The following is a 21,360-nucleotide window of genomic DNA, read 5'->3' as shown; positions in this document are numbered from 1 at the left end:
GCTTTCTCTACCTCTCGCTTCAAATTTTCATTCTCCTTCGCTATCAATCTATAAGAGCTATCCATCCCCTCAACCTGTCGATCCAAGCCTTGGCGCTTGTTCTTCTCCTCATCAAGTTCTTTCTCAACTTCGCGAAGTCGACCCTCGAGCTCCTGCACCCTGTCACTCGATGTCTTCTCAGCAACTTCCATCTCCGCAATCTTCCTCGAAAACGCAGAATTGGCTTTAGCCAAATCACCCACCCTATGCTCGAGCTCTGCAAAACCAGCCCCGATTTTCTTCTTTTCCCCCTTCAGAGCAGCAATCTCAGCCTCTAACTTAGAACAAGCCTCGCCATCGACATCAGCCTTGTAATCCTCCAAAATGTGCATAAAATCGGAAAGAAACTTCACAAAAAAAATGATGAATGAAATGAATAATGATGAATGAACATGAAGGTAAAGTACATAGACATAGAGTACAATGGACGAGCGAGGTATGACATATATATAAAAAAAAGAGAAGGAAATACGCATACCCGTCCAGCCCGACTTTTACATCGATCAACAAGATCCTCACGCATTCGACCATCATACGCCACTGAATCCTGAGGAAGATTGAAAAGATTAAGCGCCCTCAGGGGCATGGTGGATCCACCCGTCCATCGTTCAGTGGGCTGAATCTCGACCTTCATCACCTCTTTCTTAGAACGTGGGTCGACTGTATTCCCCATAAAAATCCTATTCCCAGCAACGGTCACAGTCTTGTTTACCCCCTTGTTTACCCCCTCGACAGCAACCTCCCGACCACCAACCAAGACCTCATCTTCTTCCCTTCGAAGACGCTTTCGAGGGTTAGCTTCCACACGGACGAGGTCCGACACGACCCTTTCATTGTCTTCAGCCACCTTATTCCCCTGATCATCGAGCAATTATATAGAACCCGAATGAGGAACCCCCGACGGTCCAGGCCTAGCCGCTTCAAAAGGCTTCCTCGAAGCACGTTGCAACAGCAGCATCATTGCCTTATCCATCCCTTCTCGAACCCCGCCGTCTAAGACCTTTTTCAAGGAAACGCCTCCCACTAAAACACAGAAATACAAGGAAGCAAATCAGAAACTCTATATATAGACACATATGAAAATAAACAGACAAGAACCTACGGTAACGACTACAAAAATAAGGCACATGAATGAAATAAGGGCAACAACAAATAAGACATCCCCCTTACAATCGTGCATTTCCAAAAAGCCAGAATCCTTCAAGTCTAAATGTGTATACCACGTCCTCGACCCATGAAACTCATCGAGATAAGCAGTATCGTGCTTCTCCAAGTTATTCAAATAATCAATCGTACCCTTACTAACTTTCCCACAAGGCTTTACAAATACCAAATCAGGACCCCCAACGAATAACCATTGGGAGTGGTAACCGGAGTTCGACGATCTAACGCTAACAATCTTCATCCTCCAATGTCGAGAGTCCAAGTATACCTGCCCGCCATAGTAACGCATACCATAAATAGAGAAAAACAATTTCAGAGTCGGAGGTCGACCCTTATCACAGCACAACGCCACAAAACCACTTAACTGAGCAATAGAATTCGGTGTCAACTGCCCAAGGCCGCACCCGATAGTCTCATACATCGTCAAGAAGAAGGGATGCATCGGCAAACGAAGACCAAAGTGAAACATAATCATCGCAACTCCATGCATTCCGAACTCGGGCATCATCCAAACCCTCTCATCAGCTGTCGACACCCGATACCGGTAACCGTTAGATAAGTCGATGTAACTCTCCAACTTACTCACAGGAGGGTCGACGGTGATATAGTAACTAAGATAATTCAGACTAGGTTTACTCTTAAACTCGATCCTACCTAACCGAAGGCTTTCCTCAACTACCCTATTTCTGAAATCTAAGGTACGAGGACTTAGGGGAGGAGAAGGCAAAGATCCGGTAGGCATACCCTACAGAAACTCATCGCCCTCTAAGAAATCAAAAGGTCCACACTGACCTAAATCCGGGATTTCAAGATTATCCAAGTTCAAAACAGACTCTTCATCACCCTCCTCCAAGGGTCGCTTCCCAGGGTCTCGATTGGAAGCACTATGCGAAGACGACGATGAAGGAAAGTCGACCATTTTAAATTCGTAAACCACAGACAAATACGTTCGACTCGCAGATAAGAAAGAAGAAAGAAAAGGGAAAGAGGGTAACTTACAAGCAGTTTGTGAACTGAGGATGTGCAACAGCCGCTTTTTAGATAGCCTGGGAGGAAGCCGAAGAGTCTAGCCCGCCAATCTGCAAAGAAACCTGAAAAAATAAATTCAAAGACACATATGAACAGCTATATATATCTCCTAAAAAAAGAGAGAAAGAGAACGGCAACAAGACAAGAAAACATTGTGTTTATTTCTTTTCTTTTTTCAGGCACACGCATTTGACTTCTATCTTGAGTTTACAATTACTTTCTATTTTCTTGTTCGTTTTTTCCTATTATTCCTCTTCATTTTATTATCCTATCCGATCACTAACTTTATTTAGGTATCAAAGCAAAAATCTCAAAATTCAAAATACAAAGGTGAAAAAGTAGAAAAACGCAAATCTCAAGATATTGCGCAAACTGGGAGGGGGACAAATATTGGACCAAGACAAGAGGGCCCAAAGGAATCATAGTTAGAATAATTGTAAAACACAATGTAAAGCCCAAGAAGGCCCACTTTGTAAGAAAAAAGCCCATTTGGGACTTAGTATAAATACAAGACAACAACCTCATTTGAAGGGGTTGGCCAATTATAGCAAAGAGACAATCTCCTAAAATTATAGTCTAATAATATAGTAATATTGTTGGAACATCAGAAATGTTCAGCAAAAACAAATGAGGGGTTAAGAAACAGGGCCAAGTTATACAACAGGAGGTATATTCACAAGTCAAGAACAAAATCATTAGCAGCTAGAAATAGAGATAGAACCCGAGAATCTTGGGGAGCTTGAGGAAACACAATGTCAGAAGGCACGATATTTAGCTTTGTCAAGAAACCGGTTACTCTAAAACCTTTAATTCCCCCTCACTAGAAAGTCCATTAATGGATTGAAGAGGGGATCACGGACGCGCCTGAGCTCTGATACCGTGTCAAAAAACCAGTTATTCTAAAATCTCAAAATATTAGAGAATGGCCCAGGATCTTATATTCTAACAAGCTTCTTGCAGAAGTTTCAGAACAAATTTTTGAATGTAGACAAGTGTAACAATGGACGTTTGCATATGGACATTACATGCCAGAGGAAAGCATCTTCCAAGCCAACATTGTTTTAGTACTTAGAAGGTAAGGGCAGAGGTGGCTTTAGAAATATTACTTTGATAATTGTGCAGATAATATACTTGCGCAATTAGAATGGAGCTCGTGAATCGAACTTATCTTAGTACAATTTTGCAAATTTTGTTAAGGAAGTTTGTGTTAGAAAATGGAACCAACTTGAGTTACAAAAGAGATTCATGGGCATGAATATAAATTTATGGTCATAAATTTTTTCTGGGATATAGCAGAGATTTATGGGCATGAATATAAATTCATGACCATGAATTTTTCTGGGTTTTTTTTTAACAATGACTAATAGTTGAAAGTTTGTTCCTTTCTAAGAGGACTCAAACTTTCATGTTTGGATCTAAGACATTTTCTTAGTGGAATCCATAAATAAATGGAGTTGTAATGACTAGCTTGAAATGGGTTTGTGGTTGATTATGTTGGGAAAAACAATAGTACAATGACTAAATTAACACAACGAGACAGTTATATAACGAATAACAAGAACAAGGCAAATCACCAATAACGAAAACAAGTCACGAAGGTTGAAAATATAAAATAATCATAAACTGTTAAATAAAACAAGACGAGGAAGAAAACTTATCGTAATGAAGCTTTCAACACAGCTGAGTCACCAATCCCTCAAGAGGAAGAAGCTGTTCTTGAAGAGTTTATTTCCCTCACTTACTGTGTCCAAAGCCTGCAATAACCCTCCCAGGATAAAATAATAACAAAACACCGATCTCATAGCAACACGATGTTCAACATCGATCAGACCTCAGTCACCCGGAAAACCTATGTATGTATGTATATTTTTCAGAGAGAGAGAGAAGGGAGATGAGGAGGCTGCTAGGGTTTTCCAGATGTCTATATCTCTTTTCATCAAAAACGTTTTTCTTCTGTTTAATCTCAAAAAAAATGTAACTGATCAGTTTTAATTAACATAAATATTTTACTTAAACCATATTTCAATATGAATATTTTTTAGAATGTAACAGTTAGACAGACCCAAATTACCAAGCTCATGCCCATAAATTCTAGGCCCACTAACAAATTTTAACACATATTATTTATATTAAAATATTATATTAAGTCACTATTTATTTGTTATATTGCAATTTAACAAGATGGTTAACGAAAGTGAGACTCCTGTTAATGTTGTAAGACTCTTGTTGATGGTGGTTCTGGTTCTGGAATTACTGCGTCCATCATAGATTGGACCACGTACAGATTTCCTCAGCCTATTGATTTATCGGGCATGCCTGATAAATTCAGTGGGGGGGCTTCTTTTTCTCGCTGGCAAAAAAAGATAAAGTTCTGGTTAACTGTTAAGGGTTTATGGCTGGTGGTGCAGTATGATCCTCCTGTTGTGGGTCAAGAAAAGGATGAAACTATGACTGTTTATGCGCTATGGGCTGAGAAAGATGGGGTGGCTAGGGCAGCCATTCTGGCTGCTTTAGCGAACACTCTGTTTGATGTTTATTCATCGGATGCCTATAGTGCTAAGCAGTTATGGGAGAAGCTGGACCAAACCCATAATACTGATTCTCAAGATCTTGAGAAGTATTCTATGGCGAGGTTTCTTGAGTTCAAGCTGGTGGATACCAGGTCCCTGACTGAATAAGTACATGAGTTTGAGATGTTGGTGCATGCTTTGGATGAGTCTGGAATGGACTTACCTGAGAAGTTTAAGGTGATGGCTGTGATTGAAAAACTCCATAAGTCTTGGGAGGAGTTTGTTATCTCCCTGAAAAGACAGAAAGGAGAGATCACATGGACAAACCTTATGCTGGACATCTACGTGCAGGAACATCACAAGTCCAAACAAGGACATATGATGCATGTTGAATATGGGAGCAGTTCGAAGGTGAACATAGTGAATGGGCAGAAAAGGAAATCTGTCAATAAGAAGGATAACACTAAACCTAAAACTGACAAGAACAAGGCTAAGAAACCAAAAGCAAATAAACCATGTTGGTCTTGTGGACAGGATGGTCATTGGAGCAAGGACTGTCCTGTGAAGAAAGCGAAGAAAGCTGGAGTGGTAGCTCAAGCAAACACTGTGCTTGGACTTGCAACCACTAGTGGGCATGTGGCTAACATGGTTGTTGGTGAGGTTGTTAACTCTGAAGCCAACGACGGGTATGTTAACTACAACCCTGAACTACTTTCCTCTTATCCGTCTAATGAATGTTTGATTGATACTAGAGCTAATGCACATATTTGTGATGATATTAGCTTGTTTGTGTCTTATCAACAGAGTCATGGAGTGACAGTGATGATGGGGAATGCTAGTGCTGCACAAGTGCTTGGAATAGGAAATGTGGACCTAAAGTTTGCTTCTGGACGGATTCTATCTCTCACTATAGTGCATCATGTTCCCTCTATTCGTAGAAATATTATTAGTGGAAGCTATTTAGTTAAAAATGGCTTTGAACTTTCTCTGAAATGTAATAAAGTAGTTATTACGCATACTGGTACATTTTTTGGGAAGGATTACTTGTCTGACGGTTTATTTTTAATAAATGTTGAGCCTGTTTTGGGCAGTTTTATCAATGATAGTGTTGCACCTTCTGTTAATTGTGTAGAATCATCTGATTTGTGGCACTTACGACTTGGTCATTTAAATTTTGGTGCTCTAAAGAAAATGATGAATTTACAGTTGATTCCAAAGTATGCCATTGATAAGAAAACTAAATGTCAAGTATGTGTGACTGCTAAACTAACAAGGAAACCATTTTATAATATTGTTAGGGATTCTGACTTGTTAGATCTAGTACACACAGACATATGTGAATTTGGTGGTGTGTTGACTAAGGATCATTGTAGATATTTCATTACCTTTATAGATGATTGTAGTAGATATTGTTATGTTTATTTGCTTAAACATAAAGATTAAGCACTAGATAAATTCATTATGTTTAAAAATGAAGCTGAAACACAAACTGGCAAAGTACTTAAAAGGTTGAGATCAGATAGAGTTGGTGAGTATACCTCGTTTAATGAATTTTGCGCAAACAGTGGTATAGTTCATGAGGTGACTCCACCATACACACCTGAGTCTAATGGGGTAGCAGAGCAAAAGAACAGAACTTTCAAAGATATGATTAACAGTATGTTGATTAATTCGGGGTTGCCTAAGTACATGTGGGGAGAGGCTCTGAATACGGCTTGCCATATTCTGAACAGAGTCCCTCTGTAACACATGGAAAAGACTCCTTATGAATTGTGGAGAAAGCGTAAAACTAGTTTGAATTATCTTCGTTTGTGGGGTTGCCTTGCCAAGGTGCTTGTCTCTGAACACAAGAGAAAGAAACTTGGACCGAAAACTGTTAATTGTATCTTTCTGGGCTATCTTGAAACTACAATTGCTATGAGATTTTTAGTCTTAAAATCTGACATAGATGGTATTGTGGCGAATATGATAGTTGAGTTTCGTGATGCAATATTTTTTGAGGATGTGTTCCCTATGAAGACCAGTATACCTCAAGATACTTCTGATGATGATCCCACTCGCACATCGAGTTCCATTCTCGATCATGTGGAAAAGATGTCGAATATGGGGGCGGATCCTGGTAGTAGCTCTACTCCTAACGAAGTAGATGAACCTAGAAGGAGTAATCGTGCAAGGGTAGTCAAGGACTTTGGAAGTGATTATGTCACTTACAATGTCGAGGAAGAACCTTTAACTTTTGGTCATGCCATGGATTTTTCGGAGTCAAGGCATTGGAAAGGCGCTGTGAAGAGTGAGATGGACTCTATTGTTTCTAACAGAACATGGGAGATAGTCGATCTCCCTCCTGGGTGTTCAACTATAGGATGTAAATGGATTTTCAAGAGGAAGTTAAACCCTGATGGCTCAATAGATAAGTACAAGGCTAGGCTAGTTGCTAAGGGCTTTAGGCAAAGAGAAGGAATTGACTATTTTGATACATACTCTCATGTTGCTAGAATGACAATAATCAGATTGCTTATTGCATTGGCTTTTGTACATGGTCTTATCATCCATCAGATGGATGTAAAGACAGCTTTTCTTCATGGTGACCTTGAAGAAGAGATTTATATGGATCAGCCTGAGGGATTTGTTGCTTCTGGTAACTAAAGGAAAGTATGTAAGTTAGTCAAATCCATTTATGGCCTAAAACAAGCTCATATAGACTGACATAAGAAGTTTGATGAAACTATTTTAGGCTTTCAGTTTTTAGTTAATGAAAGTGACAAGTGTGTCTACTATAAGGTTAGAAGAAATGAATGTGTGGTTGTGTGCCTATATGTGGATGATATTTTGTTGTTTGGAACCAATATAAAGATTATTAACGATACAAAGAGTTTCTTGAAAAGGCACTTTGAGATGAAGGATATGGGTGAAGTTAGTGTGATTCTTGGGATCAAGTTGACTCGGTCAACTGATGGAATAACCTTGTCACAGTCTCATTATATAGAGAAATCTATACTTGAGAAGTATGGTTATTCAAATTGTAGAATCTCTAGTACTCCATTCGATCCTAAAGTTAGCCTTATCAAGAATAGTTATGGTGTTCCTGTGTCTCAGTTAAGGCATTCTCAGATTATTGGTAGTTTGCAATATCTTGCTAATGTAACTAGACCAGATATTTCTTACTCTGTGTCTAAGTTAGCTAGATATACAATCTGTCCGAACAAGACTCATTGGGAGACACTGGATAGAGTTTTCTAGATATCTTAAGGGAACTATTTCCCTTGGTTTGCATTACGGGAGATTTCCGGGTGTACTCGGGGGGTACAGTGATGCAAGCTGGATAGCTAAGAAATCCGGCTCCAATGGAGTGACTGGATATCTGTTTACCCTTGGGGGTGCAGCAGTGTCCTGGAAGTCTTCTAGACAGACTTTAATTACTCGGTCTACGTTCGAGGCTGAGTTGTGTGCATTGGATGTCACGGGGACGGAGGCTGAATGGTTACATGGATTGATGTCAATGTTACCTGTAGTAAGCAAACCGCTTCCTGCCATTTCTGTTCATTGTAATAGCCGTACAAGTATCGACAAGATCAGAAGTGTGAAATATAATGCTAAAACAAAGAGACACATCCAAGTTAGACTTAAGTCTATAAGGGGTCTTGTGTCTGATAGGATTATTGCTATAGAGTTCTAGGATACAGCAGAGATTCATGGGCATGAATATAAATTCATGGCCATGAATTTTTTCTGGGTTTTTTTAACAATGACTAATAGTTGAAAGTTTGTTCCTTTCTAAGAGGACTCAAACTTTCATGTTTGGATCTAAGACATTTTCTTAGTAGAATCCGTAAATAAATGGAGTTGTAATGGCTAGCTTGAAATGGGTTTGTGGTTGATTAAGTTGTAAAAAACTTGAGTACCACATTGATATGGTAAAAGAGTGTTGGTGGTTTTATATTGTACAACATGCAAGTGTAGTGCACAACTACTAAGGCATGTGGGTATGCACACACACGAGCGTGCCGTCGCCTCGCCTCGCCACAACACGACTCGGGTCGGGTCGATGGGCGAATGTCTCGGCGTCTCGCGTATGCGGGGCGACCTGGGCGAGGAATTTTACTATTGTTTTAATTAAATAAATAGTGACTTAATATAATATTTTAATATAAATATTATGTGTTAGAATTTGTTAGTGGGCCTAGAATTTATGGGCATGGGCTTGGTAATTTGGGTATGTCTAACTGTTACATTCTAAAAAATATTCATATTGAAATATGGTTTAAGTAAAATATTTATGTTAATTAAAACTGATCGGTTACGTTTTTTTTGGGATTTAAAAGAAGAAAAACGTTTTTGATGAAAAGAGATATAGACATCTGGAAAACCCTAGCAGCCTCCTCATGTCCTTTCTCTCTCTCTGAAAAATATATATACATATATAGGTTTTCCGGGCGACTGAGGTCTGATCGATGTTGAACATCGTGCTGTTGTGAGATCGGTGTTTTGTTGTTTTATCCTAGGAGGGTTATTGCAGGCTCTGGACATAATAAGTGAGGGTAATAAACTGTTCAAGAACAGTCTCCTCCTTGTTGAAAGTTTCATTAAGATAAACTTTCTTCCTCGACAGTTTCTGATTATTTTATGTTTTCAACTTTCGTGGCTTGTTTTCATTATTGGTGATTTGCCTTGTTATTGTTATTCGTTATATAAGTGCCTCGTGTTAATTTAGTCATTCGATACTATTGTTTTTCCCAACAGTTTGAATGGTCTACAGAAGCTGAGGACGATTCATTGGAACCAAAAAGAGGAACCAGAGAATGTTTCATTTGAGATTGCCAATATTGGAACTGTGGAAAGGATACAGTGTCAGTCGTAATGTGCCAACATCTAACCTACCAAAACAATGATGTTTACAAAATATACCAGATGTGTGCTTTATCTGTTATCGAAAACAGAGCAGCCAAGCACAAATAGAGGAACCACCAGGCCAGAAAAGTGTTACTAATATCTAACCTCTCCTAAAGTGCATGTTACTTGTGCTGTTCTATGACAGAAGTCCGGCTTTAGTTAACAACTGGGGATCTGTAAAATTGAAAACTCAAACAGATATACTATGTTTATTTCTTTATAATAACTGAAATTACACATCCAAACATGCCATATATGTTCTAATCTTTGTTTTGCCTAAGTACTGACGGTCATGAAACAGAATAACACCTCCTCTGAAAGAAAAACCTACTTTCTGAATTGGTCCTTCCGCTCAGGTTCTTCATCTCTTTATTTCTAAACATCACTTGAATCTTGCTTAGTTTCTTCGTAAATGACCTCAATAGCCTATTTGAAGAATGTGGCTTTACGAGTTCCTGTTTCATAGAGACATGATCTTTTTCCAAGTCAGTTAGTCGCATTCTCATTCTACCAACTTCAAGTTTCAATTCTCTATTTTCTCTTCTCACTGATGCATAGTTGTCTCTGGGAGACATGCACCCGCTTGCTGCACCGCTGCCTGAACGCTGAGGAAACTGACTATGCATTGAGCCGAAAAAGAATTGATTATGCCCTCCATTCATAGCATTGCGAAGCCTGATTTGTTCAAAGTACAGAACTTGGACTGCAGTTTGCACTGGTAATCTTTCATTTTGAGCTGCATGGCTGCATGCTTCTTGAGATAGTTTCTCGCAGTCTATGGTCTTGCAGAGTCGATAACGCTCAGAGTCCTTCATGTTTGGATGAACCTGTCCAAGAGAACACAAGTCCTTAGAAGCTTTTTTTTTTGTTTTAGTTGCATTTTTTTTTGTAATAGCATAATATAATATAAGAAACTTGTAAAGATTTCTTATTTATGGTACCATATTGGGATTGCTCACCTTGAGGAAGATATCTACTGATCTATACAGCTCGTCGCTTGCTAGACGAGCATGGTCCGGAAGTAATTCTGCCAACGCTATAAACTTTGATGGAGTTAAATTTGAATCTAGCGCAACTTCTGCAAGATAGTTGTCTAATAATTTAGACACTTTAATGATCGCACTTTGTTTTGGAGATCCAGGGATTTCAAAGTCATATGTCATATCATTTGTATATCTCATATGATTGTCCTCATCTTCATCCTCATCCAAATTTAGGAAGATAGAAAAGATCCTTAAAATTGCTTCTGTGTCGTAGATGGGACTAAAACTGCTTCCATGTGAGTTTACAGGAATTAAAATATCTTCAAGAATTGCTTGGTCCAGTTGCAATCCAATTCTCCTCTCTAGATCTGATCTGCAAGAGATAATTGCTGATGCTGTTATTGCAGATTTTAACAGACTCGAAAGAAATGCCATTGGAACGGTGCTCTTCCTTGATTGTGTTGGTAATAAGCCAACTATTGCTTCAACAGCGACTCGTTGTTTCTTCTGCAGTTCTATGTTAGACAAACTTCCTCCGACTGTTTGTGGATCCTTCAGAACAAGGCCTTGGAGAGATTTTTGAGCATAGTTTATCAAAATTTGACTGATCATATCTTGGTTTAGACCCTTTGTTTTTACTGCAGTAAGAACTCTATGGAAGAAATCAAGACTTAGCACTGTTAGTGATTTTCCCCACCAGTCTGAACGATTTTCTGTTTCCATGCTTGGTACAGATTTTGTAGAAAAGTTGTAGTCTAATTTGGACAAGCCAGATGTGAGCTGCTCTTTACATACATTATTTGCAACGGCACTGATCAATCTACCAACCAGGTTAATCTCTTCTGACAACGGTCGTAGTGTTTCACAATGGTGAAGAACAGATATCGAGTTTGGTATGCTTGGGAGGACAGTCTCCTTAATATACAATTCAGTTCGGGGTATTAGGTTCTTATCTGAAAAATCTTCAGTCATTTCCAAAAACTGAGCAGCACAACGTAACATAGCAACATTTGATAGATTTATATCAATGTTTACTCCATAACAGAACTTGGCAGCCAGCTCAAATGCCTCTGCTCCACCTGGAACTCCTGTCACATTCAATCTACAAGTTTTTGCATCCTTTGCTTCAAGCAGAAGCTTTTGGATTCTTCCACTCCAAGAAATTAAAGGGAACTGCAAAAGAGCAATGTTCATATTCTGTTGAAGTCTCGATTAAAAGTTCTAGCTTTTCCTTTTTCGCTCTATCAATTTCTTGCAGTAATCCTAACATTTTTTATTTGCATTTTCTTCTACCTAAAAACTTGATTTACGCATAAAGGAGACAACCAATCTTAAAAAAGAACAGAAAAATCTATGTGCTTACTTTGTGTAGAGCAAAACTTGATGTCCCTACTTCAACTGTAAGATCGCTAGAAACGTCAGAGACTGGCCTGCAGTAGGAACAGTGACATGATTGTTAATAGCAGTTAAAGAGCTTCTTCATCCAAGTTTGAAAAAATCATGTAGATACAGAAAATCTCTGAACACAAATATTTTATTTTTGCTAAATCACACCTATTCTTTATATATATAACAATCAACACCTGCAGATAATGTAATCCAATTTTGATACAATTTAGAACGATAAAAATCAAGCATCGGGAAATGTAGGACTACAGAATACCCTTAAACCACTTCTGGAATTCTCTATGATCCTATTCTTATGACGTATTCAATAAAATAACCAGTGCTACATAATTGAACCACTTATAGCACGATATTTGTAGTGCTTGAATTTAGGACCTCTACATGGCGAGATTCTTGTGTTGTGGGTAAGTTCAAATTTCAATTATACGAGATTCAAAATGCAGAGTAAGTTTAAATTTCAAGACTTGTACTTGGACAGCAGAATTTAACACAATTTGCAAGGAGTATACCATTCTATGAAATGTCTTGTGCTCGCACTTGGACGAAGAGTCCTTCTCCCTGACATGCTTGGCTTCAGTTCGGCAACTGCAGCAACTCCCATATTTGCTTCTACCAAGAAAACCAAAAATAGTTAAAACTCGGAAAAATTCAAATCTCCATCTCATAACATACATGAAAGTTGATTCTACCTCCAAGTTCACTAACACCTAATATTGGACTTTATGTGTGTGAACTTCCCCTTTCTCGGTGTGTGTTTGTGCGTGAGCCGCGTGCAGGAGAAGAAGAGAAAGAAAAGGAAGAGTATGTAGAATGTCACATGATCCATGCAAGATTAAAGGGTAGTGATTAAACTTTAACTGAGTGGTATAATTAATTATACTAATTACACACATAAAGTCAAGGTTATTATTATGCAGGTGGACCTTGCAGTTGCTTTTCGGTGAAAGGTGGAGAGTGGCTTTTTCACTACAATGTTTTGCTTTTGTTCTGTAGATATAGGCATGATTCAAGATGAGTTGCAGTGCTTTTGGGGTATGTAATCATGTATACCTACTGAAAGTTACTCAGCATAAAGATTAACTCCATTAAAATCCATATAATTATGTGTGAACAATGATCATCAAAGTAAAAATTAGGCACTCGTGGTTCTATTACTTTACTCCATTCTCTTCCTCGAAAAGTTACTCAATTTAAGCCATCGTCAACCATCAAGATTTTGCACACATGAAACCAAAATTGCAGATACTTTTTTTTCGGAGCCAAACTGCAGGCTACAGGGGACTCTTTGGCTATAACATCGATGAGGGTGGTGTGGATGTCGTTTACAAAAATATGGTTGCAGTTTTGGATACGGAAAAACTGTTAAATTCAGATTATCACACCTGCAAATTTAAATTCTCAGGCATATGTATAAATTTTATACTGAAAATCAAATATTGAACTTTAAGTATACAATTACTTGAGAGGTACTCATGAACTTACAGTCAAGCATGTAATGCTGTACCCGTGGAATAAAAGTTTGAAGTCATCAAGTAGAAATTCGTTTTGAGTGCATATAGGCTTACAATAGATAAGCATGTTCTTCCTTCTCAAGTACCGTTAACGTTAAACTTCAGAAAATGGAAAATTTTATTATGTTGGGTCCCAAATTTAATTTATAGATAGGTATCATCTAAACTGCATATCTTTATGTTCCAAAGCAAAATTTTGAGTAGCATTTTTTTTTTTTTAATTCTGCGGGATGCTTCAACCATCAAAATTTTATTATCTATGCTAAATCAGAAAATTCAGAAATTATCTATGTAAAGTGATGGCTTCGAAAACCAGAACCAATGCTTACTCTGATGTCGTAAGTAATTGCTTTAAGCTTAAACATAGCATGCTTTGGTGAAAAATGATAACTGGCAGTTAACGATACATACAGCAGATAAATGGTCTTTGGAATAAATGTTTTTTATTATAAAATGCAAAATCTGAAACTCATGACCAGATTTATAAGAAACCAAGTAAAATGTGCCCAGACTTGCTGCCTAAAAGCTAAGAGCATAATGCACAAGTAGAAAAAGTAATTCAAGAGTTTTATTAATGGTTCAGTGTGAAAGTAGGATGCGATAGATTTTTATTTCAATCAAATATTGATGGAGTATTGATTCATCACTCCCTCCATCAATTAAATGCTGATGGTCATCAATTAGTGGGGCATGCTTATTTAAATTACTTTTATTTGTTTTACTGATGTTTTTACTATATTTTAGTTCAGTTTAGATTCACTTGTAACATAAATTTTTACACACTCATATATTTTTACATATTTTGTGTTTTAGATAAATATATATATTTTAAAAAATGGGTACTAATTAGCTCCGCTCTGAAAAATTACAATTATGTATTTTTTGGATTGGACAATTTGTTGATCCAATTACCGGTCGATATTTAAACAGGAATAATTTATGGGGAGAAGTCATTCTCTTAATTTTTAAAGAATGGAAGTGATTTTGAGAAGACTATAAATTTATAAACTTTGTTATTTATATAGATTTTTCAATATATAAAATTAAATTAAGACACGTGTCAGAATATGATTCAATAAAAATCTATCCGAAAATCTAAAATTATCAACAATTTTATCAAGAAAATCTGATTATCTATAGTTTTTTATTGCTTTCGAGAATATTATATGTGGGACCGTTAAATAATAGATATTTAATCTATTTTATAAAGTAAGATAACTAATATTATGTATTATTTATTTGATGAATAGTAATTGATAGATTGATGGAGTTTTATGGGTGTATAAAATTTATGAAAAAAAATAATTTTAGGTGAATAGTAATGAATGCATTGATTCAATTGATACGATGATGAAACTAGGCTCTTGGCATAAGTACAGACCTCCTCCTAATTCTGTTCCAAATCGATGTCAAACAGAACCGTTGTCGTGCTGCCCCAAAGCTAAGGTGAAACTAGGCTTTCAACACAAGTAAACACCCGATTACTTTCCGAACCAGTGTCAGACAGAAACTTAAATGTATTACACTAGATTGGTATAGTAGTAATTGTGATTTTGCGGACAGCATAATGTCTCCATTCACACAAATGTAGAGGGGGTATATCAAACATTTAGATGGTTGACTGGTTGTCCATCCCCGTGCGAGATGGTGAACAATTTTATCCAAGGTTCTTCTACACCCCAATTATTTATTACCCAAAAATCAACACGGGTCTCTTCCACGTAATGAAAATATATACAAAGGCTTTCCCCAAAAGTGCCAATGGAAGGATAGTATACACCTTCGTATTTTGGTGGCATAACTTCTCGATATGCGACTTTTTTTACATCAAGAGAAATTATAGTACGTCAATAACCCAGTATAAAGCTCCCTTTGCGCGCACCACCAGGTACTCACTACCAGAGAAAGGAAAATCTCCAATCAATAATTCTTACCCAATTAACACACACCAAAATCAAATACATTTTGAGGGTGTTTGGAAACTTTCATTTCATTTCAAATTAGGGATTTCAAATGACAGAACTTAAGTTATCATTTCAAATTCTCATATTTATACTAATATTTTAATGTTCTGGATTTCAAATGAAATCCAAATCCAAATTCTCAAACAGCTTATTTGATTAAATCCATTATTTCAAATGAAATCAAGTTTCCCAAACAGGCCATAAAATCATTGTCACATTCATCATAGGAAAAATAATAGATCTTTTAAAACCAACAATCTAGGCAAACATCTTGATTTTCTAGTAGATGGGTTCCAGAAAACTACACAATCACCACACGGTCTTAAACAAACCAACCTGTTACAATAACCAGCTACAAATAAAATAGTCCAAAGTTTCTCATCAGGGCAGTCCGTTTTAAAAGACTCAGTGACGGGTTCATTAAGCAGAGAATGTACCGAACAAATCTTAGAGCGCCGTAAAGGGTAGTAGTTTATTTGTACATGTCTACCGGGAGATGATGGTGAGTAAAGTGAGTCATTAGTTGATTTAGAGAGGTGAGTTTTGACGAAATCATCACTAGATATTATAGACAACCATGATTTACAAACAGCCATGCAACCTAAAAAAGTTTTCAGTGGCAGCTTTAAAAATGTATCGTAGATGATATCTTGCGGGAGGCCGGAGTTAAGGTTTTGGTTTTCCTCTGTTGCCATTGGACTCAGTTACGTTATAAAAAAAAATTGAAGGCATAATATTTGAACAACATCTATCAGAGGGGATCCGGGGGTCCTGGTCCCCCTAAATTTCCAAATATCATTGAGTTTTGTATGTTTAATTTTCAAGTTGCTACTATAACCTAGATGGTTGTTAGTGTTGTGGTTTTCCCTCTAAACCAAGGATCGAACCCATTCCCCATTCCCCTACATGCATCATGGTCAACTGGTTCTTCGAACCTTATACTTTTTCATTAATGGTTTTCAAATTTTCAAGTAAAATAAAAAAAGTTTACATATGAAAGTTTGGTACAAAAAATTTTCGGACCCCCCTAAAAAAGATTTCTGCGTCCGCTTTCACCTATATACTAGAGTTTGTATATGTTTGAATACAGCAATATTATATAGGTTCTAAAAGCACAAAGAACATTAGAAAAATCTAGAATATTTTTAAGAACAATGTTATATACAAGGTATTCCTAATCTAGTATCAAAATTGTAATCTAAATTTGTTAAATACAACTGCCAAAATTATATATGATCAATAACAGATGAAAAACGGTAATATCACGAATTTTCCTAATAATAATTTCTTAATAATAAGTAGGATATGACCAGCATACATATTTATGCATACACGAATTAAATCACGCCAAATATGTGCATATTATTCAAGAAAATTTTTGAAAGCAGGTCCGTAGCACTACTCACAACATTTTAGTATTTCATGATTGCTTTTGTGTAAAATTTTAACTATTTCCTTTAATTCTATGCATACGCTATCTTGGTTGTGCACTGGGTAAATCTTACGGGTTCACGCAGTATCAAATTTTTACTAAGTTCTAATATAGAATTTGTCATTTATTTCTACGGCAATAAATTTACTTTTAATTTATTAAAGAAAATAGTTAATTTTTTTTTAACATCAAAAAAGTTTTATCTATTTCCTTTAATAAAATAAAAATAAATTATTGCCGTAGAAATAAATGGCAAATTTTATATTTAAAACTCATCAAAAATTTGATACTTGTAACTGGCATACTCATAAAAATTTGAGATAGTATTGTGTATAAATTCAAGAAAATATTGTGTATGCAAGATTTGGTGCATTAAAATAAGACAAGGTCTGAAACTAGTTAAGGGAAATTTTTTTAAAAAAAACATAGGATTGGTGTTTAGGATTCAAGAGTCTATGAGAGGAAAAAGAACTACAAAGCTAGTTAGGGTCCAGCATCTCTGCAAAACACATTAAAATATCATCAATTCGTCTATTCTGTTCCGGCGCTTCTACTGAAGGCTATCAGCTGCAGAGATAATTTTGTAGCACCTATCAATCATATTCACAGTAGCAGCTCACTAATATGAAAATTAGTAAAATTAAACACACCTCATTATGTTCCAAACCAATGTTAAGCAGAACCTCACGTTCATAATCTCTTTTTGTAGCACCAATCAATCATCTGATGTTAGTCTACTGCAACGGCCAACGCCTGACATGGTGCACATTTTTATTTAACTAAAAAATTTGAAATATTTGTATAAAAGTAAAAATTTTAAATAACCTCTTTTTTTAAAAAAAAATAGAATACACCTCAAAAAAAAGTATGCAAAAGTTTAAGTGAAGGAAAAAGTTAATTTTTTTGGTAATTTCAAGGTCCGTGAAAAGAATATAAAAATAGAAGAGATTTATTAGGTACTTTAGTTATTTAGGAAATTGAGTTAATAGTTAATGAGATGACACAATAAATATTGGTAATACAGTTCCTTAATTAATGAACCCTTAGGCTTAATTTTATAGAGTAGTTCCAAGAAGCTTCCCAAATAGCAACTTATAATTTGTGTACACATACATGCGACTATGAATGGTATATTGTTATTCTTAGAAAGGTTATCAGGTCAATACAAATGTCAAATTTTTTAAAGAAAGTTTAGGATAATATGGCATTTACCTCTCTGTTTCTCCCCCCGTATCTTTCTTGCTTCCTTAGTTCCAATCAATTTACCGCGTTCTTTTTACAGTCCCCTAGTTCTATTATTTATCCACTCAACCAATTAAACCTGTCACAGTTGTATAAATCCTTGAACAAACCCTACAACAGCCAAAACTCACATTATGGAGGGCAATATCAGCAGCAGTAAAAATAGAGGTAGAAAAGAAGGTCCTGTTTATTTATTGAATTTTTTTAAGAGGTCACGGAAGAAAAGTGGTCGTGCATGGAGGCCATTCGGACGGTGGAAGAAATCGTGGACGTTTTCAGAGTCATGTTCAAGTTTTGGTAGTTGGATTGATGATCTTTTGTTCAAGATTGTGTCTGGTTTTGAAAGTGTTGTTTTGGTCTCAGCACTCTGTTGTTTCTTCCTTTGCTGCGGATGTCGCTTTTGATTCGTGACTACGTACGTGTTTTTGCAACATTGTCGACTCTTAATCTTGATGGTAAATTTGATTATGACTTAGAAAGAAATTGATTCTTTGGCTTTTTTACTTTTACAATATTTGAATAGATTTGGACCTAAATTTCACTTGCGTAATTTTTTCAGTTACTGTTAGCACGATGCTCTACATGAAATATAAGGCCATGCATCTTAACAATTTGCAGTTTCCATGTACTTCCAAGGCCCAGCTTAATTTTGCCTATTGTGCTGAGATTCTCTTGGTTCTGGTTTTTGTCTATCTAGTATATCATCCAACACATTCAGTTGATTTCTGTTTTTCATGTAGATATCCAATTAACTAGTAAATCCCAAATCATTACATTGATTCTCTCAAGTCTTATCGGCTTCGGTTTTATATCCGTTAACACATTGCTTGTAAATCAGAAATACCTTCATTTTTTAACTTTTAAGTTAGCAATTTCAGTTTCGTTTAGCAATGGATGTGAGGTTCAAAGATTAAACTTAAATATCTTCTCTGTAAGCAGACACATCTCCTTGACTACCACAACTGACAACCTGCTTGTATAAGTCTGTGAGGCTGGTTGTGTTTCCACACAGTTGATAAAAGAAGCTCGCGTGTCATAGATATAAAATACAAGCAGGGTTATACAAGTATCCATACATAGCCTAACCAGGAGTTTGAAGATATACAAAATCTTGATTGTGCAGAAAATCGGAACGTGAAAGCAAAAGTACTAGGCACAGCTGTGGAAAAAATAAAGAAAAGTTACTAATGAAGACTACATTTATAATCTTATGGAACAGAAAAGTATATGAAAGACCATAATAACACATTCATAGTTACTAATGATAGCAAACCAGCGTCGTCAAATCATCTCTTTCTTGTCAATATTTTTGCTGCCTTCAAAATTAACCATGGTAGCCTATCGTTTATCCAGTTTCCTGAAACAAAACCAATGATTAGACCACTTCCAGCTACTGCAATTATAAATATATCTTCAGATACAGAAAGAATGTCGCCAGAATCATCATTAGCTGCAGGTGACTGCAAAGTAGCACATTTTTTAAATAAAGGAAAATCACTAAGTTCCGGATTCCCAATGTAAGAATTGTTCTCAAATGTCCTGAATTGCGGCCCTTGTGGTATGGCACCAGTCAGCAGGTTGTAATATACAAATAATGCAAGGACATTTACTTGTGCTGCTAATTGCTGAGGGATGGCTCCTGACAGCTTGTTATGTGAAAGGTCCAATGACTCAAACTGCTTTAGGTTCCCTAGTGATGGAGGAATTGGACCAGTAAAGTCATTGTTTGAAAGGTTAAGCAACTGAAGTTAGGTTCCCTAGAGATGGAGGAATTGGACCAGTAAAGTCATTGTTTGAAAGGTTAAGCAACTGAAGCGCCAATAGGCTTCCAAAAGAATTTGGAATCTCCCCTGTGAATTTGTTGCTTGAGAAATCGACGACATTGAAAACATTTTAAATTTTCCAGAACTCTGTTGTCACACCTTTGTTTGCAAGTACAAGTGAGCTTGAAGATCCGCCACTCCAGTAATGTGTCTTGAAATGATATTTGGTTATTGTTTGTTATATAGTTCTGTGTCTCAAGGAAAATATTTCATTACACTCCATTTCTTGACATATTCCACAGGCAAATTACCAGTAAAAGAATTCTGAGAGACATCTATAATGCGCAACATTGGAAACTCAGAATCAATTCCAGGAGATGCACCCCAAAATCTTTTGGCATGCAAAACTAAAACTTGGAGCTGAGGAAGATCCCCCGGTCAAAAGGGAAAGTATCTTTTAACTGATTGTCTCCTAGATCCAAAATACGAAACATTTTACAATTTGACAAACATCTCGGTACTGGACCTTCTGTTTAGCTGGCTGGTTCGAGTGGGTTGTAATTACTTTGTACCTCAAGCAACTGATTTTAGAGGCGTTCATGGCTAATTTTAAAGAAATCGTGTCCTCTCCTTTGTACCTCAAGCAACTGATTTATGAAATGTTGCTCAAATGAATGGTGTAAATAAACTTTCTGCTATGGTGGTCTAATGCTTTTATGAAACTGTGATCTTTTGTCCTTTTTCTGAGTGAATTTCAAACTAGTTCATTGAGCTGTGAATGTTGCTCTGTTTGATCATTAATTTGGTAGAAATCAAACTTGTTAGAATATAACTTCAAATGTGTAGTCCGTACAGTCACTTGGCTCTTTGTATACTACTGGTACAGGAAGGCTTCAGTTCGTTTCTAAATCAATTTCTGTCCCATCTGACATGCAGTCTATGGTTACTTTTACAATTTGGCATTTCCCTTTCTGTAATGTGGTTTCTGTGCAAGTAGTTTGCTTTTAAAGGAGGAAAATATTAACAAATATCTCTCCGGTAACAATGCTTGGTATATTTATCCTAATATCTGGCTTCTATAGCCGAAGTGAAGCATGACGGATGATGGAATACCGCAGGGTTTCTGGTGATTGGACATGGATTGAAAAATGTCAATGCTCTCATCAGCCAACAACTTTCTCCCGCCACCTCTTATATGTTCTTTCTCATTTTTGTCCTTCAAGTTCATCGGTGCAGAATTTCTATGTTACTATTATTTGTACTGGTAAATCATTATGTTATTAATGTGAAGCACAGTTGGAAACTTTGTACAATGTAATAGTAGATTCTCTAGTTGATTGTTGATCTTGTTGCATATGCAGAAGTCACATGATATGGCTATGCTGCATTAGGCAGAGGTCCGAAGCACCAAAAGCACCGGAGGGAT

At 36.6% G+C, this 21,360-nt stretch overlaps 1 protein-coding gene across 3 annotated transcripts; it reads right to left on the bottom strand.

The window, feature by feature from the left end:
* Positions 1-9,557: 9,557 nt before the first annotated feature.
* On the bottom strand, positions 9,558-12,863 carry LOC141688933 (BTB/POZ domain-containing protein At1g03010-like). Of its 3 annotated transcripts, none has more exons than XM_074493083.1 (5): positions 12,712-12,863; positions 12,532-12,628; positions 11,979-12,045; positions 10,592-11,788; positions 9,558-10,459 (listed from the first exon to the last, which is right to left on the bottom strand). In XM_074493083.1, exons 2-5 carry the CDS (start codon positions 12,621-12,623, stop codon positions 9,923-9,925), a joined length of 1,893 nt encoding a protein of 630 aa, XP_074349184.1. In that variant the 5' UTR covers positions 12,624-12,628; positions 12,712-12,863; the 3' UTR covers positions 9,558-9,922. The 3 variants fall into 3 exon arrangements, with proteins under 3 accessions (XP_074349184.1, XP_074349183.1, XP_074349182.1); XM_074493081.1 differs by having other exon boundaries at positions 9,559-10,459; positions 12,532-12,631; positions 12,712-12,858; XM_074493082.1 differs by lacking the exon at positions 12,712-12,863 and having other exon boundaries at positions 12,532-12,705.
* Between the last annotated feature and the right edge of the window lie 8,497 nt (positions 12,864-21,360).

The sequence above is a fragment of the Apium graveolens genome, chromosome 10 (assembly GCF_009905375.1).
Source record: "Apium graveolens cultivar Ventura chromosome 10, ASM990537v1, whole genome shotgun sequence".
NCBI lineage: Eukaryota > Viridiplantae > Streptophyta > Magnoliopsida > Apiales > Apiaceae > Apium > Apium graveolens.
The sequence above is the reverse complement of the archived record's forward strand: the minus strand, read 5'-3'. Positions and strand labels throughout refer to the sequence as shown.